At 49.6% G+C, this 23,534-nt stretch overlaps 1 protein-coding gene across 17 annotated transcripts in view; it reads right to left on the reverse strand.

The window, feature by feature from the left end:
- Window positions 1–23,534, reverse strand: part of PTPRS (protein tyrosine phosphatase receptor type S) — a 216,607-nt gene that overhangs the window by 65,482 nt on the left and 127,591 nt on the right. For 9 of the 17 annotated variants that reach the window (XM_072601878.1, XM_072601891.1, XM_072601889.1 and 6 more), the window contains exons 5-7: window positions 19,400–19,588; window positions 12,886–12,903; window positions 8,507–8,617 (exon numbers count right to left, since the gene is read on the reverse strand). In XM_072601878.1, the coding sequence (XP_072457979.1) occupies window positions 8,507–8,617; window positions 12,886–12,903; window positions 19,400–19,588 (318 nt within the window). The remainder of the gene's footprint in view (window positions 1–8,506; window positions 8,618–12,885; window positions 12,904–19,399; window positions 19,589–23,534) is intronic. The other 8 variants (XM_072601884.1, XM_072601892.1, XM_072601890.1 and 5 more) reach the window with 1 other exon arrangement.

Genomic DNA, 23,534 nt, shown 5'->3' on the forward strand with positions numbered 1-23,534 from the left:
CCTTCTCCAGTTCATTTTACAGATGAGGAAACTGAGGCAAACTGAGTTAAGTGACTTGCCCAGGATCACACAGCTAGTAAGTGTGTGAGAACAGATTTGAACTCAGGTCTTCCTGACTCCAAGTCTAGTGCTCTATTTGCTGCATCACCTAACTGCTCCTTTTTTGCTGTATCTGGTCTAAATTTCAGCTACTATTTAAGGTCTTCTCCAGTCAGAATCTACTTCTCCTAGCTCTCCACTCCTGACATTTAAAACCCTTTAGTTATGGAGGGTCCCCTTGTTCCCACCCCTTTCCTCCTGTCTCCCCACAAGTTCTCTCAGCTCTCAGTGGCTTAGTGTTTTTTACTATCATACCCTACATATGTGATGCTGGTAGGGACTGGTAAAACTGCAAAGGACCTTAGAAAGAATTTATTCAAATCTATTCATTTTACAGATGAGGAAACTGAGAGTCAGAGAGAAGACATGAACTGTGCAAAGACATACAGCTAGAAACCAAACCAAGGTCTTGTGGCGAAAAATTTGTTGCTCTTTCAACTACTCAACTAGGGGGTTCTTATCCTGAGGTCCATGGACAGATAGACTTTAGGCAGGGGCGGGAGGGTCTGGGAACTCAAACAGAAAAATTATAACTTTATTTTCACTAACTTCTTAATGAAATTTAGCATTTCATTCAATTATTTAACAACATAATTCCAAGAACAGGGTGGTCAAGGGGTATGAGACAATAATGAGGGTAAGCAGCCTTCCCCAAATCCTTCCTTCCACCTACTAGAATATTCCCATTCCTACAAGGCCTAGCTCATGGCCCCAACTATTCCCCTAATGCCACCATGGAGTCACAGTTCCAAGTTACAGAACCACAGGTTTCTGAAATTAGAAATTTAGTCCACCCCTCTTTTTCTAATCTCACAGAAGGAAAATCAGGCCAGATTGGGAAAGTGACATATCAGGTCACACAGGGAATAAATAAATGAAGACGAGCCTTCTGATTCTGGATCCAATGTTCCTTCCACTATGTTATGCTCCTGCTATGGGACTGGGGAGAGGGAAGATGAGTGAAATCCATTTATAATTCCCCACCCCCCCAACTCATTTCTGCCAAGAGTTTTTACTCCCTTTTCTCAGCCTGATGCTTGCTGGGAGCTAGGGCCACTCAGGGGTTTCCTGATCTGTGTCCAGACAGGGTAAGCTGGCCAGGGAAAAAGGCTGTCTGGATTCCCTAGCCCTGGAAGTCCCAAGCTAAAGATTATCCACTCAATTGGGAAGGGCTTAGAATCTCAGACTTTGAATGAATCTCTGTGGCCACCTATTCCAACCTGTACTTTAGCAAGAATCCCTTCTGATAAAATGTGACAGGTGATCATTCAATTTGCTCAAACTTCCACTGATGGGGACTTCACTACCTCACCCAGCCCATGACCATTCTACTTTTGGAGAATGCCACATCAAGGCAGATTCTACTGCGCTCCCCTTCTCTCTCAAGAGCCTGGTTCTTTCTGCAGGGTAAGTCTCATCCCTCTTTCCTAGGTCAACTTTTCAAATACTTGAAGCCAGAGCTATTGTGCTCTCCTTAATACGTTGTCCCTTCCCCAGGCCAGACACCCTTTGTCCCATCTTGTGATGAGGGCTCCAGTCCCTAATTCCATCACCCTCTTCTGGAAATGCGTCAGTCTGTGGGCATCATCCCTCCTAAAGGACATGGGCCCAGAACTGAGCACAACCCTTCAGACGGGGTTGGAAAAGGGCAAGGGGACAAGCTGCAGGGTGACTCTCTCCATCCCAGGAGCCTCCCTGGCTGCCATGTCACCTTGATGACTCAGTCAGCTAAAACCCTCAGGGTCTTCTACTATGGACAACAGTCTGCATCTAAGTGCTGCCTTACCCACAAAAATACTCCCAAACCCACTTATCCCTATTCAATTCCATCTAATTAGATTCAGCCCTGTGTTCTACCTTTGCATCTCCTGGCTCTGTCATCCAATACTTTGTTAGCCACACCTCCTAACTCTGTGTCATCTGCAGAGATGAATAGCACATCAGCTGTTCCTTCATCCAAGTCATTGATAAAATGATGAACAGTACAGGGCCCAGACTGAGCCCCAGGGCACCCAACAGAGACTGCCCTCTGGGGCCAGGGGCCTGAGTGGAAGCTAAAATGACTTTTAGCAAAGGTGTGGGTGTGTGTGTGTGTGTATGTGTCTGTGTGTGTGTCTCAGTGGTAGATGGGAGATTTCCCTTGCCTGTCTTCAGCACCTCACCCAGGGCCGGGTTCCAACAAAATCTATGGCTTGGATGGGATGGTCACTAAGGTGCCTTCCAACTCTCAAATTCTGTGAAAATCTAATCCACTGTGATGGGCATCCTGGCATCATCGTGTGTTTAATAAGAAGGCAGCAGCTCCCAATTCCCTTTGATTTGCCTCTCAGTCCTAGCAAGCCAGGAGTCCTACAGCTGAAGGGGATACTTTCCTGTCCAGAGTCTCACTTAGGCCCATGAGAGGGGAAGGGCTGGAAATAGGGCAAAACCCATCTGGGCCTGCCTTTTCTGCCACGCAAGGCAGAGCGGGGATGGTGGCAGACACTATCACAGGTGCACAAGCCTGGTTGGTATTCCCAAAGATGAAGTCACTGGTAATATGGAACCAATCAACTTTGGCAACTTCTCTACGGATGTTTCAATGTCTAATGGGAAAGGATTGGGGTATGAGGAAGAAGGGATGGAGAAGGTAGATGGGGTGTGAAAATCTCAGCATCTTGGTATGAGAGAGAGAGTGAGAGAAAGAGAGAGAGAGAGAGAGAGAGAGAGAGAGAGAGAGAGAGAGAGAGAGAGAGAGAGAGAGAAGGGGTGAGAGAGAAAGGAGAGAGACTGTCATAACTGCCCTTGGATTTCTCAAGAATCACCCAGTGCTAAAGTCAAGGACACTCAGAAAGTGATTGTCCTAGGTGTGGCTTGAAATTTTCCCAGGCCACTTGTGGAAAGAAATGCTGTCCCCTAGGGCTGAGAGCCAGGAAGGGAGAAGCAACCAGCTTCACTTACTCCATCAGAGTCCCCATACTGCGATTGGACACAGTTCTCATTTTCTTGCCTACCTTCCCATTTACTTTGAGGAGAAACCTTAGCTCAGGGTATAGAAGAGGAGGAATTCAGGTTCTCTATCCTTTATCCCAACTTGGAGAATCAAAGGAGCACTGCATTTGGGGCTGGGAGGGCCCTTGGAGATCACCCCATTCCATGTTAGAGAGAAGAAAGCCTAGGATGGTGACAGGACTCTTCCTGGGTCATGTAGGTTGTAAGGATCAGGGGAGGGCTTTGGACCCAGGTTAGATCATGGTGTCCTAATACAACAAGTCGTTCCCTGGGGCTCCTTGGGGAGTCCTAGATCCTTAGACCCCTTCCCAAATATTTCTAGAGAAGGGGCAGTGACATGCAGTGAAGGGAGCACTGAACTTTGAGCCAGAGGACTTGGGTCCAAATCCAGAGTCTGCGTTTTCCTGACTGTGTGACCTTTTGGGCCAATCACTGAACTTTTCTGGGCCTCAATCCCTCCCCTGTAAAATGTGGGGGTTGAATTAGAAGACTCCTTGGGCCCCTTCCAGCTATAACTCTGTGATGTTTCTATCTGAGTCACTCTAGGGCAGCATCCAAATCTCCCTAGGTATATGGAAAGGCAGTCCTGTGGCAGACAATGACAGCTGTTTCTGGGACCAGGCACTTGCCTACATCTAGTTCCATCCCAGGGTAGTTGCGGGGAGAAGGCTTTATAATGCTTCAGGTCTGAGAGAGAAATTGGGGTTACTTGATGCTACTGTCAGCCCAGCAGCCAGGCCGGTCAGCTGCTGTTCTCTCAATGGGGCCAGTGCCCAGGCAGGTCCTACCAGCTTCACCTACCTCACAGTATATCCCTATACTAATTAGACTCATTTGATGTTATAATGTGCCATTCACTGGGAAAGAGGCCAAAAGAAAGCATGTCTTTCACAATTTCACATGTCTCATGTTATTCTACCACTGGACAGACAAGTCAGGGGATTCTAACTGTGCAAGTCACTTCATCTTCCTGGGCCTCAGTTTCTCCATCTGTCAAACTGGAATAATCAGGGAGGGAAAGGGCTTTCTACAGGAAGCACTGTGGTAATGGGACTGATTTATTCCCACTGAAATGATGATGACTGGAATCTTAGACCTGAAAGGGCCCTTCAGGACAAAAGGACCCACTCAATTCATTTTGCAGAGAAGGAAAATGAAGCCCAGAGAAGAGGAAGGACATAGAATTGGCATGGAAGAGACTTTGGAAGTCATATGGTCCAATGCCCTTACTTGACAGATAAGAAACTGAGGCTCAGAGTGGTGAAGTGATTTGCTTGTGGTCGTGGCAGAGCTAAAATATGAATCCAGGGGCTCTTTCCATCACCCGCACTGGATGCCAGGCAGATCAGCCTATATGTATGACTGTACACTGCATGCAGGGGGAGCCCAGTCAATGCTGCTCCCCCAAAATGGTAGCAGTATGAATAAGCAGTACCTAGCACATAGGAAGCACTTGTGGATTGACTGACTGATTGACAAAGAGCTAAGGGATCCTGCAGGGGAGAAGAGATCAGAAAGAGGAAAGGGAAATTCTCTGGGCTGAGGTTCCAGCTCTGGGAAAAGGCAAGGTGGCTTCTAGGGACACTGGGAGAGACTGGGCCCTGCCCCCAGCCCAGGTTCTCTCCATCCCCCCAACCCCACAAGCCACTCTGCAGGGCTCCTCCAGCCCATTTTTTGGGCAGGCATTCCAACTGGGTAACCCCTTTCCTGTGTGGTTCAGTTACCCCTTGGAGGGCAAGGGGTCAGGCCAGGCTAGGGGCAGGAACACTGGCTTTCTGCACAACTCGCTGGAAAATAACGCCCACACAGCGCAACCAGGACACAATAGCGAAGAAAAGAGGACAAAACCAAATCAAAGATAGAATTTTCTTTAGGGGATAAAACAAAACAAAGTAACAATTTGGTTTAAAAAAAAAAAACAACATAAGAGAAAATCGACAGAAGAGAAAAAATAAAGGAACAGGAATAAACCAAACACTCAGAAGGCGTCTTGAACCCAACGGATCAAATCAACGGAAGTGGCATGCAGAGAAGAGAGTGACATTCTCCCATCATGCATCAGGCCCAGTGGCCCAAACGCCAAGTTACCATGACGACGTAGAGTGCAAAAATTCAGCAACGACATTACCAACGGGATGCAGAAAGGCGCTCACAATGCAGGGCGTCGCGGGTAGTGACCCGCCCGGCGGGCCGGGCGCATCGGAAACATTTTCTCTTGCTTTTTCGCTCTTATTTAAATTTTTTAATTGATTGGTTTGATTGATTGATTTTTGGTTTGTTTGTTTGTTTGTCTTAAGAATGTAAAAATGTGGGTAGAGAACGTAAAAAAGAAAAAAACACACCAACCTTCTCGTAGCTCTGAGGGATGTTAAGGGGGTTTGATGCGGAACACAATGACATGAGGAAAAGAGAAAAAATAAGGGGAAACACAGAGAGAGTAAAAGAGGCCTTCCCAAGGCTGTTAGCTGCCACCGTTCTTTGCTTGTCCTCGAAAATAAAATAAAAAACTTCCAAAGTAAAAAAAAGCCGAACAGCTTCTGCGATTTGCCCCTGACACCGACTCTAGCTCTACCTTGCTGGTTTTGTCTTTTGACATTTTCAAGTGTCCAAGCTCCAGGCCTAGGCCTGGGAAGGCGACAGGATTTAGCTGCCACCACTAGCCCCGGCCTCCCCTGCCCCTGGTCCCCAGAGGGGCAGAAGCCAAGGGGGCACCTTGGGGAGCTGAGGAGGTCCAATGCCTCCCCTTGGCCACCCCCACCCACTCACTCCCCCTGTATCCCTCCCCTGCCCACTCCACTGACCACCTCCCTCCCCCAATTCCCAGCCCAGCCCCCCTAACCCCTGCCTTGATTATTTGGGAGGGTGGTGGGGCAGTCTCTGGAGACCTCAGAACTTACAAAGCTTCACTCAAGCATTTACAGAGAGACAGAAGGTTAGGGAAGGTTGCCCACCAGCCACTGTTGATGAGCATGGGGGAAACTCACCGTGGGCACCCTTGGTGGCTATTTTAGGTGTCTCAGGAGGGAGGCTTTGTTTGGTTATATCCAAAGCTTTGGAGCTACCCAATCCCCTTCTCCTGTCACTTGCCTAGGCCCCCTCCCTGCACTGGCTACCTACAATCAAATGGATACCATAGAAGGGATAGGGGAAGAGAAGAGACCACTTGTGGTATGGCTGCGGGAGAAGGGAAGTGGTTTTTGCCTATAATCTTGGGAAGAGGCTTTGGGAGGTGGGCAGTGGGGGGGGAGATTCCTTCTCAATTCATCAATTTATCATAGCATTTATATGGCTGGAAGAAACTTTTAAAGGTCACTTTGTCCAGTTCCCTAAGTTTAGTGGTAGGACTGAGAGTCAAACCTAGGTCCTTGGATTCCAAATTCTTTGGGATAAAGGATACCTTCATTCTCTCATTGTAGAGGATTATGGAATCCCAGAATTCCACCAGGGCACCTAATTCTTTTGTTTTACATTTGGGGAAACTGAGGCTCAGAGAAGGCAGAGACTTGCTCAACATCTAACAAGTCAATGATAATGCCAGGATTTGAATCCAGAGCTAATCTGCAGTCTAGGTTCTTTCCTAGGATATAAGAGGTTGCCCCCAGTCTCTGCCCCGCTTTCTACGTGCACTACTTACATTAGGCACACTGAGAGAAGAGGGGAAAATTGGGGAATTTTTTTAAAGAATGGCTCTTCATTCTTCCAAGTCTAACTGCTGCTTGAGCATTCTCCTTCCCCCCAGAACCAGCCTGGCATCATAGTCCAAGTCTGGGTATATAGACTGGTCCTGTGGAAGTCCTCCAAGATGCCATGGCCTTGGTATGGGAGGAAAGGCTGAGAAGTATTTTTTTTAAGAAAGACTATCAAGGCTTCTAATGGGATTCACAAAGGTCTGAATATAAGACACGAGGAGTCAGACCAGGGGAAGAGGACATGAGCCAATGAGGGCAGCCTGAGGGTGGCACTGGGCATAGCCTCTGGCACATAGAACTAGCACAGATAGAGGACAGGCAAACTTTCCTGGGGTTTCTCTGGGTACTAGCTAATAAGAAAAAAAAAAAGGCCAGGGACAGGGCTGGCTTTAGGTACAGGCAGACTGGGTGGGCATTCAAAGCTATTTTCCATCCATCCTCATGACACTTAAAATGCCACCATTATAGCTTCCTTTTTGAAAGTTTAAGATTTTATCACTAGGTGAGAATACAGATTCTGGGTCAGTGGGCGCACACTAAGCTAGTATGATGCCTTAGTATAACTGAGTTTCTGTCTTTTTCTTCTCCTCCCCCTACCCTCCACCCAGACAGTAGGCTTAGCTAGAAGGGAATCCAATGCTTGTATCTTGGTCTAGCCCTGGGAGTAGCAGTGGGCTAAGGGAGAGGATCAGCTTCACCCCAACTCCCAGCTAACTTGAGAGGGAGCCATATCTCCCTCTGGCAGTGGTTCTCCTGGGGCCCAGGGTGGGAGTGGACAGGATTGGAGGTGGAGGAGGGGAGGCCCAGAAAGCAAAGCCAGCCCAGACAATGGGGGTGGGGGGTGGGGAGAGCTTGCAGCACAATACACCATGGGAAGCTGACTAAGGAGCAAGGGAGGGGGGAGGGGGTGGAGACCTGCGGGCTCCCCCTGCCCTGCAGGCCCAAGACAGATCACTCCCACCCTGACCCCTGCCAAGCTCCTGGGGGCAAGCTGAGGGCCTCCTGCTCCTGGCTTCCCTCCCAGAGTCCCCCCCTGCCAGGCTGGGCTGGAGTGGGCAAGGGGCAGTCTCTTCCTCATCCAGGGGACAGCTGAGTTTGCTGGTTCCAGTTTAAGAAGAGCTCACTATGCCCCATGACCTCTCCCCCTAGAAGACCTGAGTTCACTGCTCTAAGGCCCTAGGCCTAGTCTAGCTGAGGGATCCTCCATAGCCCTAGTACCTTCAAGGATCCCCACCCTGGGGGATAGGTGGACTTTGCCAAGGGTCAGAGCTGGCAGCAGAGGTCAAATTAGAACCCAGCTCTTCAGTCTATCAGTACATCGTCAGTAAGAGCTGGAGCTTGACTAGAGGATACCAAGGCCCAGACAGATGAAGCAGCTTGCTCATGATCACCTGGGGAGTGGCCAGCAGGGCTAGGACTGGAGCCGGCTTATGGGAAGGGCTCTTAGAGAACCCCTGACACCACCTGGTCACTTTATGGAGGAGGAACTCAATGTGCTGGGAGGTTATGTCTCAGGGTCATGACTCTGCGTGTCTCTCTCTCTTCCTTATGCTCAGCTTTCCTAACCACATCTACCCCACTCTGCCTCTCTGTCCTTTTCCATCCCCAGCCCCAACCCTTAGATCTCTTGCTCGGGTCTGCGGGAGTGGGGGAGAGCCCGGAGGGTACAGGGTGAGGGGAGCAGGGAAGAGGCTGTACCCTGAGTTTCGGGACGACGCGCTCCCTACCTCTCACGTAAAGGTTAGCGGGAGATGAGTAGCGCACTCCCGCGCTGTTGGTAGCCACACACTCATATTTTCCTTGGTCTGTCTCCTCGCTGCTCTCGATCTGCAGGGCACCTGGGGGGAGGGGTAGATGGGGTGGGAAGAGAAGGACCAGGGGGAGTCAGTGCCCAGCGCTGGGGGTCACTCCAGCTCTGGGCCTCCCTGAGGTTGGCCTTCAGCTTGGCCCAGGCCTCTGCAAGCACTTGAATTAGCATTTCCAGTCTGAACCAACATCCTGACCTGGTTACATCTAGCATGGGATCCTCCCTGTTGGCTGTGACAGTCCCCCAAACCTCCTCATTTCCTCCAATATTTTCTTCCATACCTCTGCGATGTACTCGTTAAAGGTGTTTGACCATACAGCTAAGACCTGTGCTAGACTGAAAGGTTGGGCAATGTCCCATGGCCTTCTTTCTGGGGAGGCCAATGTCAGGTTCAGCCTAAGGAATTTTAGAGATGAGAAAACCGAGGCTCACCCAGCTGAACTGACTCCCCAAGGTCACAGAGAGCAACTAGAAGAACTCTCTACAACGTGACCACTGCATGTTACAGTGCCTTCCCTTTAATCTATCTCTTTATACTGATTCTGCCTGTGTTTTTTCTTTTAGAACATAAGGTCCTGGCGGGGAGGGATTGTTTCAGTCTTTGCGCCTGTACCCCTAGCACCTAGCATGGTGCCTGCTAAACCAGGCTCTTAATCCATGCTTGATGATTTAGTGATCTGTTTTGGGGAGGGGAAGAATTTTATTCCTCTCCCAGACTATAAGCTCCTTGAAGACAGTGTCTAACAAACTTTCATATCACTCTCAGTGCCTAGCAGTGTTCTGCACGTAGCAAGTGCTTAATCCAGTGGTGTTCTGCACACAGCAGGTCTGCTGTATTTATTGCCTTCTAGCATTGTCTTATTTTGCTCCTGCACTCGGCTGTGGCAGAGCCCTGTCTTCCCAGCCAGATTTGAAGATGCCCAGGGCAGGAACCTAAGGCCTGTCCTCTCCATTCTTTACAGGGATGGGGGGTGGAGGGAACAGTGGATATAAGGTAAGTAGTGAGTGTTGCTTAACCCAACCAGATGCTGACAGGCTATAGTCCTGGGCTGGGTGGCAGGTACCCCCGAGGACAGCAGTAAGTTGATCTGGTGGTGGAGTTGGGGATGGCTCGTTCACATTGGCTTCCAGAAGGCCTCAGGAAGATCTCTCCAGAAAGTGGGGGTAGCCCGGTTTGGATTCTGTGTGCCTGCATCGGTTGACCCTGTCCTGTGATGGCTAATTTCCAGAGTAAGGAAAAACAAATAATCAAATTTTATTCCAGTGTCTATTTTCAAGGTGAATTGCTTGTTTGTTTGATGCTGTTCTACCTTGGATGAGGCCATGCACCCATGAATCTGAATTTAAACAAATGTGTCTGAATTTCATAGGCCCTAATTAAATCTACCTGTGCCTAGGAAGGAGTTGATGAAAATGTGTATGAATTTCCACGAGTGTGTCTAAATGTCACATACCTTCTTCATTCAGAAGGCACCCAAGAGAAAATAAAAATGGGTCTGAAAAATATTTGTAACAAGGGGCTGGTCTGACAAGAAGGTTAATTAGGCAGCTGCTGAGGGTGCTGGGAAGGTTCTTCCTGTCCCCAAATATCTCTCACTCAAGGACCACAAATGTGCGAAACTGCATCTTTGGGGAAAAAGGGTATGTTCTCCTTGGACCCTTAAAAATGCAAATAGCATTGCTAGCCTCTTGAAGAGCATATACATCATGCCTCAGTGTGAACTGGGCTCACTAAGAAAGGGTGGTGGGGACAGATTTCAGCATTTTACTGAACTTAGACCTAGGCTTTCTTACAGTGACCATGGTGAAAGCCCAGAAGAACCTAATGTGTTTGGATTCATCTGGTTTCTCAGGCTTGGAGACTATCTCTGACTCTATCAAATCTGCAGGATCTGGCAGACCCATTGGTCCTACTACAGGATGGGCCCTCATCCTAACCCAACTCAACTATGCCAACAGACTCCAACCAGCCTCCACTCTCAATTCGTTCTGATCCATCCTTCAGTGCATGGCCAAACTGGTTTTCCTCATGCCTAGATCTGGTCATAGTCTTCTGTCTGCATTGAAGCCCTCCACACCTTGCTGCAGTCAAACAAGGCTGCTCTCTGACCCCGGACCACCCTCTCTGCTTTCCTGCCTCTATAACTTGGTTCAGAAACCCCTATGGTTGGAATATCCTTTTTGGTCCCATTCAATTTTAACTCCCACTGAAATGGCCACCTTCTTCTTTGACCTGTACTTTGCCCCTGTCCAATGGGCTTGTATATTAGTTATCTACATCTGCATCTCATCCTTCACCAGCCTGCGAGCTCCTTGGACTGTCCGAGAGGACTGATAAGTTTTGCATCTTTTCCAGTCTTGAACAGCACGTGCTTAATAAATGTTTTATTGAAATGAATCAAATCCCATCCTAAGGACCTGTTAATTAATTGTTTCGCCCTACCGAGGTCATGGATGGGAAGGACCTGTGTTTAGCCAGATAGGGACCTGACATTCATTGCATGGGCTGTCTGCTGCTTCGGTTCCTACATCTCAGACTGATGAGTATTTATAACATAGAAGCTGGCTTCTGCTGGGGGAGACATGGGCTAAAGAGTTTGGGTCTGGACACCCTGCACCTCTATAGTGCTTCAGACTTTTCACCTCCAGAAGGGGAAACTGAGGCTCAGAGATGGGAGGACTACAGAGTAGATCAGTAGTAGATCAGGGACTGGTGGTCTGCCATTTTGGGAGCCTTAAGTGCTTGAGGCCGGGTAGAAAAAGGGGCCTATCTCAAATATGATCTCAATTCAGGTCACCAAGGGGGAGATTTTACCTTGTTCCCCTAACTTCTTTCTTGAGAAACTTTCTGGAGAAACTTGAGAACCCAGAATCCTTTCCTCTTCCCCTATACCTGGTCTAAAAATTGATGCCCCTGACTCCATTTCCATTGAACTGGGCATTTGGTTCTGCCCTCCAGGATTAAGTCTGAGCACTCAGACAAGCACAATGGGACCTTGGAGAACTGCCTCATTTTACAGAAGTCCAGAAAGTTAAGTCTAAAGCCCCAGGCTCCAGAGACGGTTTCATTTTCTTTTAGCATTGCCAGCACGTAGTAGAGTCCTGGCCATATAGGGAGCCCTTACATGATTATTTACTGAACTGAATTAAAAGGTAAGATTCAAATGTTCCTTGACTCCAAATCCAGGACTTTACATCAGATCACAGCTCATGCACCTTCCCCCATTAAGGAAGGGTTTTCAGAACGCAGTTGATTCTGGGCTGGGTCGGAGCGGCATGCATGGGTGGGATAAGTCACCACACGCCAGTCTGACTGGGTGACTTTGAATCCATTCCTCCTGGCACTGTGTTACCCATGGGATGGCACAGCTCAGTTGTGTTCCCTTCCTAAGGCTGAGGATGGACTCTGTGTGCGTGTGGATGAGTGTGTGGGGGTGGAGGGCTGGGGGGAAGAGAACAGAGAAGCTGCAGCTATATTCAGTGCCTGCCCTTCTCGACTCAAAGGCTACTCCATCTCTGTGGGGAATCTGGGAGTAGATGCGTAAGCGGCCTTTGAAGCTGCGTATGGTTTGTTTGCCTATTTGGGACTAATGCCCAGAACTGTGACTCATGGGGGAGGGGGAGACTCAGAGACTTTAGGGACCAGCTCATCCACACCCCTCACTTTCTGAATGGATAAAACTGAGACCTACAGAGAAGGGACCTGTTGTGTAGGAGGGCTACAGAGGAGGCCAGGATCACTTGACTCTCAGGACTGAGGGGTGTGTGTGTGCGTGTATGGCTCCTAGATCATTAGAGGAACTAGATCTGTAGAGGACCTCAAAAATAAGCTGTTCCAGCACCCTCTTTTTCATATCCATCACAGGTCTGGATGATAATCAATCTTCCAGTCTTACTGCCAATAGCCCACACCCTGTTACCCGTGAGTGGGCAGCCCCTTTTGTCCCTTTTCTGAGGCCAGGTCATCTGCAGACTTAGCGGAAAGACCTGATAAGTAATTCCCAGCCCCGGCAAACCCAGACACACAAAGACCAACATTGAGACAGAGACAAGAGAGCACAGACACAAGAGGGCAGGCTGGGGGGAAGGGAAGGGGGAGGAAAGGCATGGGAGTTGGGAGGTGGGGGAGCCAGCTAAAGGCTACCCTAGCTCAAGCTGGAACCCTGGACAGGAGGCAGGAGGCTGGGAGCTGAGGAGTGTGTGGAGGGAGGAGCCAGAGAGGAGGGGCAGGTGGGTGGGTGAGTGAGTGGGTGGGTGGGTGAGTGAGTGAGTGAGTGGGTGAGTGGGGAAGCCTCTTACCTCGGATCGGAGTACTTTCTGTAAGGGAAGCAAAGAGAGTCATGTGAAAAACAGAAACATCTGGCTGGCCAGCTGAAAAGGACCCCGTGGAAGGGAGGAGAGTCAGCAGTAAGAGGCAGTCTAACCTGCCTCTCTCTCTCTGGGCAACTGAAAATCTACTTAGCCTCCAAGGCCTAGCCTAGGGTCTATCTCCACAGGAACTCTGGTCCTCCCTGGTTTCTGCCTTCTCTGAACTGGAAGTACCTTAATTTTGTCCTGCCATCTCCTACTGCCACACATTTGCCAGGACCTGTGTGTACTCTCTCATCTCTGCCTATTGGAATCTTTCCCTTTCCTTATGCCCCAGTGCTAGTACTGCTTCCTTCATGCAGTTTTTAGTAATCTCTCTCTCCTCAAATTTTCTTAGACATTTTGTCTCTGACTTTCTTTGCCCCCACACATTCCCTGGCATCATAACTATTTGTGTTTATCCAGTTTCTTCACTAGGTTTATAGGATTTGGAGAGTTAGAGATCATGTGATCAGAGGATGGCATGGGGTTTTACATTTAGAGTTAGTTGGAAGGGACTGGGAAGGTCAGATAGTCCTCATTTTACAGATGAGAAAACTAAGATTCAGATTAAATGATTTGCCCCCAGATCACATAGGTACGAGGTGGCAGAAGCAGTCTTTAGACTCAGGTCTCCTAACTCCAAATCCAACATTATTTTCTTTTTCCATGGCGTTTCTCATTCAACAGATGAGGAAACCCCAAATCTAGGCCAGCCTGGTGACCTTGGACAAGTACCAGAGCCTAGGTTCTTTCCTGTACATCTATCCCTCTGCTTCCTGGTCCTGGAAGACAGGGTCTCTGATGCTTTTCATTTTGGGAGTTGCTGGTGCCAAGCTCAGGACACAGAACACAGTAGCGACTTAACAGATTGTTGACCAAATGGGACTGTTAAAAATGGAACCGAATCCAACACAACCTGGCCCCTGTTTCTCCACCTGGAAGCATTCCCTCCATGTCTCTCCTTAACTATCTCAACTAGGAAGGTAAGGACTGGGAGGTCTTCTCCCACAATGCCAGCATGCATGCCCTGGGGAAATGTATATGTTGGGTACCCCGAACTCAACAGGACCGTAGAGGTCGTCGACTCCAGACAACTGATTTTACAGAGGAGAAGGGTAAGGCCTGTAGAGGGCAAGGGACTTGACCAAAGTCAGAGATAGTCAGTGGCTGGGCCAATACTTGAACCCTGGCCTCAGATCTGAATCCAGAGCTGCTTCTGGATTTCTTTGTACTATGTGTGAACCACCCTGTTGTTGCAGCTGCTCTGGTCACTACTACTGGAGACTGCCTCCTCATTAGCTAACAGAAGCCTAGAGAATGGGAAGGGAAGGAGGGTTGAGGTACTCTCTGTACCCAAGCTTGTGGGTCAGGGCTTTGTCTCTGGTACCAATTCTGCCTTTTTCCTATTCTGGTAAATGAATCTGAAGGGAGGAGGGATGCACACAATAAAATTATATTGCTGAAGCATCTTTCCCTCCAGAGCCCCTTTCTGCTCCCCTTGGAAGAGGGAACATCCATTTTATGAGGAAAACTTAAGTCCCAGAGAGAAGTGACTTGTCTATGGTCACATAGCCACTAAGTAGAGGATTAAGCTCTGAAAGCTGGGTTTACTGACTCAGCACTGACTCAGGTCAGTGTCTTTTCAAGGAGGTTCTTGGACAACTGAACAGTGGGGACAAGTGGGGCATGGGCTTTTGCTTCTCTTAAGGAGCTGGACTGCTCAGGAAGGCTTGTTTCCTGGCTCTTGGCTTCTTGCCATGTTATGGCAGCAGCCATCTCCCCTCTCCAGCCTCACCAAGCTCCTAGGGCACTGGCAGTGGCAGCTCTTTGGGCTGGCCCATGTGCTCCCTCAAACCCCCTTATTCCCTCCCACCACAAACTCAAGACACCGGTGGGGAACTGCTGGCCGGCAAAGGGGGTGCACTGAGTCACTGCCTAGGCATGATCAGGCACCGGTGTTCTTTTGGGACTGGCAAGTGGGGAGGGTAGGGCATTAGGCACTGGTTAGAGTCAGGTTGGGAAGGGTGTTAGGAAACCTGGTTAGATGAGGAACAGATGGAGGGTAGGGGGTCAGGAGCTCACTCCCTCCAGGTTAATGATGCACAGGGATTAGCTTTGGGGCTAGGGAGTACAAACAGGGGTGGGGGCAGGGTTCACAAGGACAGTCTTGGGGAGGGATAGGGATCGGGCAAGAAAGGAGGGTCTGGGGAAGAGAGGTACAGAATGGGTTGGAGACCCACTAAGGGGGAGCGACACAGTCTTGGGGGGACTCCTTTTAGCTCCCCAAGGGAAAAGGAGAAGAGCCCAAAGTAGTCAAGTGAGAGACAGACACCTCTGGTGAGTCAGATGGGATATCAGGCAGGGGTAGAGGGACTGGGGTGAAAGAGGGAGGGAGCAGGGGACAGAGACCTGCCTCTTCTGGAGATCTCCAATAGTACGCTCCCTTCTCCCTAGTGTAAGCCAATTATTTTACCACCATCACAGAAGCTGGAGGAGGGGAACAAAGGCAGGTGTCCTTGGGGCCAGAGGAAGGAGACTGGAGTTTCACGCCTAACCCTACAGACTATTAAAACCAAGAGACACCTTGGAGATCAGCCTCCTCATGGGAAAGATGAAGAGACTTGAGGTCCAGGGATGGAACTGACTTGTCCAAGGTCACATAGCTGTGGTTCAAACCCAAATCTTTTGACATGGCCAAATCTACTGCTTTTTTCCCTATTCTACTCTGCCTTGGCTGAGGGGAGACTGCAAAAAGGCTTTTCTTTGAGGGACTGATCTATAGGTCATCCTCACCCTTATTTTCTTCTTTCATCAGAGGCTGAATGATGCCAGGGGGCTGGGAGGAGCTCGGGTTGGGGCTTTCCCTCAAGGAGAGAGAAGGCTCCATCAGCCAAAATCAGGCTTAAGGACCAGAGTTCTGCATCAAGAACTGGTATTCCTGAGGGACAGATGCCAGAGATGGATGGTGGAGACCAGCCTGCCTTGGCTTCTTCTCCATCACCAATGTTGGCCGAAGTCCAACCTGCTGGGGACCTGGGAGGCATAGGAGGCAGAGGAAGGGCAAGACCAGTGCACAGCAGGTTAAGCAGAGCCTGGAGGATTCATGAGGCAGAGGGTCTGTCTCCATAGTAACTGGAGAACGTGTACCAATGCCTTCTTTGTGTATGTACAGCTCTCCCAGGAGGATATGGAAGGTAGAGGGGCAGAGCAGGGGGAAGTGAGTGTCTCAGGCTCACAATGTCAGAGATTCCCCTTATTTTACAGATGGGGAAAATGAGGCTCAGAGAAAAGTCACACAGATAGTCAGCAGGAGAGGAGATTAGAACCTAAGTCTCCTGGCTTTCAGGTCAGAAGTCTTTAGGATTTAAGAAATACTGTAAGTCTAAGGAACCTTAGCAATCAATCCCACCTCTTCATTTTACAGACAGGGAAACTGAGGCCCAGAGAAAGTGACAGGATTTATCCAAGGTCACACAATAAGTCAGTGGCAAGGATGGGCCTAGAATCCAGCTCTCCAGGGTACTTTAATCTTTAGTGAAAAGCCTGTCAGAGGCATCTCTCTTCTCCTGCTTTTTGGATTAATTGAAGTTTTCAAGGGGATTGTTGGTCTAGGGTTTGAGCCAGGCTGATATATTCCTTGCTCTGCTCCCCCACACAATGACTTTTAGGAGTTTCAATTCCTCTGCCACAGATTCATTCCTTTGGTATCTGGAATTTCAGATGCCCAGAGTCTCCCATTAAAACAGAAATCCTCCTTGGGCAGGGGTAATGTGGAGTGTGGGATTAGCTGAAAGCAAGTTGCTATGCCTCAGGTACGGGAGGTAGGGAGATAAAGACAATTCCCACCATTTTGCTGGACCAAGCACATCACGCAACTGCAAAATATTAGAGGCTAGAAGGGACATGAAATATCCAGTCCAATCCCCTCATTTTGGGCCCCATTTTACAGATGAGGAAACTGAGGCCCAGAGAAGGAAAGGACTTGCCTAAAGCCACACAGTCAGGATGTAGTGAGGCTGGCACTGAACCCTAGGTCTCTACGCTCCAAGACCAATTGTTCTTTCCACTCCAACATTCTTCAATCATAAATAATTTCTCCCTCTTGAGTGGCACCATGATAATCCCCACTCCCTTTCTCCCCGTAGGGCCCAGATCACAGCAGTGAACACTGTCAGGCAGCAGCATGGTATCACAGAAAGGAGGTTAGTCTTGGAGATGGGAGAGCTGAGTTTGAGGCCTGGATCTGACATTTCTTAATCGAGTCACTTCCTTCCCTATAAGCCTCAGCTTCCCTATCTGTAAAATGGGGCCAATAATACTGACACCTCCCAAGTCTACTGTGAGGAGTTGTCACCATTTGTAAGTGACAGAAGTGGGTGTTACCATCATCATCAACAGAAGAGCCACTCCTAAAGCTCTTCCACTTATTTCTTCTCATGGTGTGACAGTGTCCAGGGGGTCACTGAAGGCCCCGTGGAGGGGGGCCCACAGTGGTAGTGATGCGGGGAAGGGTGTCATCCTGGCAAAATCCAGAGAGAGGCTTATCATCTGGCTGGCCATCGTATTATATACAATGGAAAGCGGGCTCTGTTTGTACTGGTCGGGGGGAGGAGTGTCCATGCCAAGCAATGCCAGCTCCTCTTAGTATTTTTAGATGTGAAACTATTCCCCGCCTCCTTTCTTCCCAAGGGGCAGAGAAGAGACAGAAAGGCCACCCATTCTCACCCCACAAGGCTGCTACCCCCAGTCTCCTTTCTCCTTCCTTCTCCTTTCTCTGAGGCTCTGGCCTTTGGTGCCCCCGAGGACAGGTCGTTCTGGGGGAGAGAGGGCTCCTGGTGAGAGGGGTTAGTAAACATGCTGTGTCTAAAGCTGTTAGGGTGGTCATTAGTTCTGGGGTCAGGAAGGACGTTAGCTGTTTAACTTGCTCGATCAAACAGACTTACCAAAGGTCTCTGAACGTTTCAAATAGTGAATCAGAAAAGAAAACATGAATTTGTTAAGTGGGTTATTCAGACAGTAGCAGCCCCTAAGTGTGATGGCTTTTCTGGTCTTGGGTCCTTCCCAGATCCAACCATTGCGGACTCAAAGAAGAGACAGAAAGTGCACTGGGTCTGACATCCCTCCCTACCTCCCCCAGGTAGTACCCTTGTCTCTGGGACCTTGAGAACACCATCTCTAGGGGGGACTTTCTGTAGACAGTCTGTTTTCCCCAAATTGAGGGAGGGGGTCAGGTTTGAAGAGCACGAAGCTGGGTTTGATTCAGAGGGCAGGACGATGAGGAGAGGAGCTTCATTTGCTAGGTTAGGCCAGCTCTAAAGACAAACTCAGAAAGTAATTGCAGCTCACATGCCTGCCCAGTAAAAGAGATCCCATTTGGCCTAGCCACATCTCTTCTCCAAATTCCCCTGGGCAGTTCTCTTCTTGATTTCGGGGGACTCCTAGGAGACTCTACTTTGAGGTTCAGAAGAGGAGGAAAGGGCACTAAAGAAACCTAGCTCCTCCTATCTGATCAGCCGGGGGAAAGAATCTGGGAGCAACACAGAGCCTCAGTATTCTCAGTTTGGAGAGGGAGACTGAGAAAGGAGAGAAGCCAGACGAGGCCCAGGTGTGTCCACGCAGGAAGGTCCATCTTTCTAAACTGGACAACTTTAGGAACCTGGGGAGGATTTTGTCAGTAGCTCTTTGGAAAGAAAAAATACACAGCACAGAGACATATATGTATATGTGTGCATGCGCACGAGCCAATCAAGTGACCACATATATGCCAACAGTGTGTGTGTAGACACACACAGGTGTATGTGGCCACACAGACATCCTTCTATGTGGATATAGATGCATCTGTATGCCTGTGAGGTGGGAACATGCGGGTGTGCATGGGTCCATGTGCACACACACACATGCATAAAGTAATACTTGGGGAACTCACGAGAAAGAAAACAGCTACAAACACGGAGACGTATATAAGCAACACTACGCCCAATGAGCACGTGATCCAGTGGACAGATGGACGAACAGATGGGGGGAGACAAACAGAGCCCAGTGCCAGGCACCGAGCAGACACACGCAGCTGTCAGGAGTGGCTCTTCTTGGGATGACCCCGAGGGCCACTGGAGAGGCCCAAAGCTGAGGCCTGCCCTTGCCCAAGGGAGAGCTGAGGCCACATAGGGACAAGTCAGGCCTTTCATCCCCTCTCCACCAAGGCCCTGGAGGATGCCTCAAGCCTGAGGCCTGCTCCCACAGTGCCAGGTGTACGTGGAAGCCTCCTGCTTATTTCAAAAGGGGTTGGAGGGAAGACAGAGACATTCCACTCCCCCTCAGAAGGCAAGGATGGGAAGCCGTGGCTGAGTCCAGAGGCAGATCATTCCTGCCTGGGCACTCCTTTAAGGGCCACCTTGCGCAGTACAGCACTGTCTCCCTTGTGTGACACCTCTCACCCTGCCCCCTTCTCTGCCCAAATCCTTACCTGATCTCAGTTGTTTGATCCTGCCATTGCTGGTGCTTGGGTCCACTGGGAGGAAGTCTTTGAACCAGGTGATTTCAGGGTCTGGGTTTCCACTGGCTGCACAGAGCATGGTGGCAGTCCTTGTACGCTCTACTACCTTCAGCTGGGGGCCCATGTCAATGTTCGGAAAGCCAGGGGGCAGCTGGTCCTCTGTGGAGAGAGCAGGCCCATTGAAGGTGGGTGTTTGGGGGACAGGTCAATAGGATACCTCGATGTGTGGCTCCAACCCACACCAAATTCAATCCACTTTTTGCCCTTTTCCGCATCCCCCTGCCTGCTCCACGCTTTGGGCCAGTGTAGTGGAAAGAACCCTGGACTGAGAGATGCTGTATTCGAGTGCCTGCTCTCCACTGACTGATCATAGGGCCTCAGCTGAGTCATCTACCTTTACTCTAAGTTTTCTCTGGCTGTGAATATGAGCCAGTGAGGACTAATGGGTTAAATTAGGGCTGGTAATCAAGCAACCAGAGTTCTAGGTCCGGTTCTGAAACTCTCTGGGTCATCTTGGGCAAGTCACTGATGCTCTTTGGGCCCCAGATTCCTTATCTGTAAAAAAGGGTTCATCCCTGGCCCGCCAGCCTTCCCAGGAGTGCAGCAAGGACCAAATGAGACAACAGACATGAATGTGGGGGACGAGGGAGGGCTGGTGGCCTCAATCAGCTGTCAGGAGCCTCTGGAAAGTAATTCTGAGCAGGCAATGAGGTGGGACCACTGACTGCTGGGCTTCTGCCATTCAGAGCTTTCCAAACTGTGTCAATAGGCTCAGTGGCCTAATTCAGAGGGCCAGGAGTGTGTGTGCAGGCAGGGGGGAGAGGGAGCTGCAGCCTGCTTCTAAGGCAGGGACAGGGAGGAAGCCTAGGTCAGAAGAGACCCCACCCAGGACTTGGGGGGTGGCCTAAGCAAGTCTCTTCTCCTCTCGGGTCCTCTCTTTCCTCATCTGTAAAATGAGGGGGTTAGATTAGCCATGATATTTTATTCTATTTCTCAAGGGACTTTCTAACTGTGACATTCCATACTGTAAGACTCCTTCCAACTCTGACATTGAATGTTCTAAGAGCCCTCCCAGCTCTGACATTCTATATCCTAAAAGCCTTCCCAGCTCTGACATTCTGGGTTCTAAGGCTCCTCCCAGCTCTGACATTCTGTGATTCTTTTCACCTTTTCTTCTATCTTTCCATTCCCCCCATCCCTCACCCCCCTTCCCCCTGTTCAATCCCTAGTTGAAGTTATGCTCCCACTGGAGCACTCTTTGTGTCACAGCCTGAGGGGCCTTGCAGATAGCCAAGACCCCTGATGAACAGAAATCCTCCTATGAAGGAATTGTACAAAGCGGGTCGGAGATGATTAAGCCATGAGCACTCATTATCAATAGCCACTGCCATGGCTGACACAGATATTGCCAGACCATCTGGAGCAAATCTCATTGTGTGTGCATGTGTGTGTGTGTGCGTGCGTGCGTGCGTGTGTGTGTGTATGTGTGTGTGTGTGTGTGTGTGTGTGGTGGTGGTGGAGTGGGGAGGGACCATTACCCTCATTTCCCAGATGGGGCAACTGAAGCCTGAGGCCTCTCCCAGGAGGGTGCTCCATAGCTGGGAAACAGTCACAGATGCCCACGTTGTCATTGCCACCTCACGTTATCCTAGCTGCTCAGCCAATAAAACCCTCTGGGTTCTCTCACATAGTGACTTACTACTTTGCCTCTGGGCAAGACACAGAACCAGGATGAGCCTCGGCAATGAGCAGATTAGACTAGATGATCTCCAAGGTTCCTTCATGCTCCCGAGCCTACCATCCCTGAAACACCCTCTCAAACTGGACATCCCCTTCTGAGTCCTGGCTGGTGCCTGAAGGCTGGAGAGCAGGGGCCCTGGGCTACATCTGTAATACATCAGTGGGCTAGGGCTGACTTTTTCCCCTTCAGAAAGAACTGCCAGAGGCCACAGTACTAGCTCTCCTCCCTCTGGAGAGATGACTAGAGGACAGATAGTGGGAATCTGCTGCTACCAAAATGTACATCACAGCCCCTGGGGTCTTTCCCACCCCGCCAGGTTTCTAGCTCAGGCACAAGACCTGGGTTTGGTTTTCTGAAATCTACCATTTATTAGCTATGCGACCCTAGGCAAGTTACTACCCTTCTCTGGGGAGTTTCTTCCTCTGTAAAATGAGTGGACAGGATGCAACTATCTTAAGTTCCTTCCTGATTTAAATAGGGATAAAATAGCACCTACTTCACAAGGCTGTTATGAGGGTCCAATGTAGAACACTTAGCACAGTACTGGGCACAGAGTAGGTGCTTAATTAAATGTTTCTTCTCCCTATGAGCTCTTGTTAGCTTTGTATCTGTATCACACATTAACGTTCTCTGATTCTGTTCTCCATCTCTCCAACAAGCCAACAGCATTATTATCAATCGTGGTGCCAACATTTTAGGAGGGCCACTGTTAAGCTAGGGAGAACATCCAAAGGAGGGTGAGCAAAATGGTGAAGGGACCAAGGATGATTCCAGTAGAGGATTGGTGACCAAGATGGTAAAGGGTCCAAGGCTGATGATGGTGGAGCACTGGTTGAAGTAACTAGGAAAGTTTAGCTTGAATGTGATAAAGAATTTAAAAGTATTGAGGGGCTAATCTACAGAAAAAGGATTCTTCCTCTTCTTCTGGTACACTACAGAGGGGGACAGGCTTTGGCTCAGAGGAAGACTGCAACCCTAACAATCAGAACTGCCCCAAAGTGGCAACAGGCAGCCTTGGGAGGCAGTGAGCTCACCTAGCAGCCTAGCATGGGAGGGCTCTAAGTGGAGGCCAATCACAAGTCAGAGGTGCTTGTGTTTCTTCTTCTGCCTCTCCCACTTTCCAGAGAACTGAGTGTAAGACTGTGAACCCAGTGGGGCTCAGGACACACTTGGTGATGGCCTGATTTTCTCCCGGAGCATCCAAGAGCAGGATGAAACCATAGGGATGCACCTCTGGCCTATCCCTCTCAGCTCCAACTACCTCCAAGCTGGGAGAAGGGAGACAATGCAGTTTTTGTTAGAAACAGGAATAACACTGGGCGGCAATGGGGTGAAGGGTGGGGAGGGGCACTGGGACAACAAAGGGGCAAAAAAGCAAAGCTTTCATGTATTGCTACCACAGTGAATGGTCTGGCATCATTAACAGCCTGTGCGGGGTACCTGGTATCAGTGTGAGTAACAGAAAGCCCCGGTTAAGTGGAGGTTGTGGTGGGCAGGGAGCTGCAGGGCCCAAGCAGCAGACCAACCTGGTCCCAGCTCTCATGGAGATCTCTATTCTCCAATAGTTTCTGGTGCTTAGGGAGAGCAAGCCCAGGGCAGGTAGAAGGACTGGAAACGTAGCAGATTATGTATCCATGGGGGCAGGTGTGGGGGGGAGCTCTCACCCCTTGACCCAAAAAGCAGATAGCCAATGTGCTATCAGAGTGACTCCTGGTTCTGATTGGCTCCTGATGACATCACAACTGAGTACTGCTAGGCTGGCAGTCCCCTACCTTCCACTGGGGGCTCATCAATTTCATCAGCCAATTAATCCTCTAGGAGAATTGCCCTCTTGATTGGCAGTGTGTGTGTGTGTGTGTGTGTGTGTGTGTGTGTGTGTGTGTGTGTGTGTGTGTGTGTGTGTGTGTTGGGGGAGGCCTCGTACAACTATTATTACTGAGTGTTTCTAATTAAACAAAAATGTTCATCTTGCAGCACATTCTGCAGAATTCCTCGGAGTTTAATTAAAACAACAACGGCGAGAGGCGTGATCAGATTTGAGGATCAGATCGGTAGAGAAAGCATCTCCAAGCATCACAAATTGGCACTCAGTTCAGACACGCCCGTTTCTTTCCATCCATCCGGACAAAGAAATCCTGCCCCTCTTTCCTGCAAGTGACAAGGCTCCTTGGAATAATGTGCAGCAACTGGTTCCGCAGTTCCAACACTCTGACCCTTTCCATGACTAAGTCTTTCCTGAGGCCCAGCTTTGGGCTTCACTAAGAGCAGAGGAGACTAGGGTGGGGGGTGGGGGTGGGGGAACCAGGGTCCAACCTTTAGGGAATTTACCATCCCATTAGGGAGCTGAGAGGCACACAGGAAGCA

Source organism: Notamacropus eugenii, chromosome 4 (assembly GCF_028372415.1).
Source record: "Notamacropus eugenii isolate mMacEug1 chromosome 4, mMacEug1.pri_v2, whole genome shotgun sequence".
NCBI lineage: Eukaryota > Metazoa > Chordata > Mammalia > Diprotodontia > Macropodidae > Notamacropus > Notamacropus eugenii.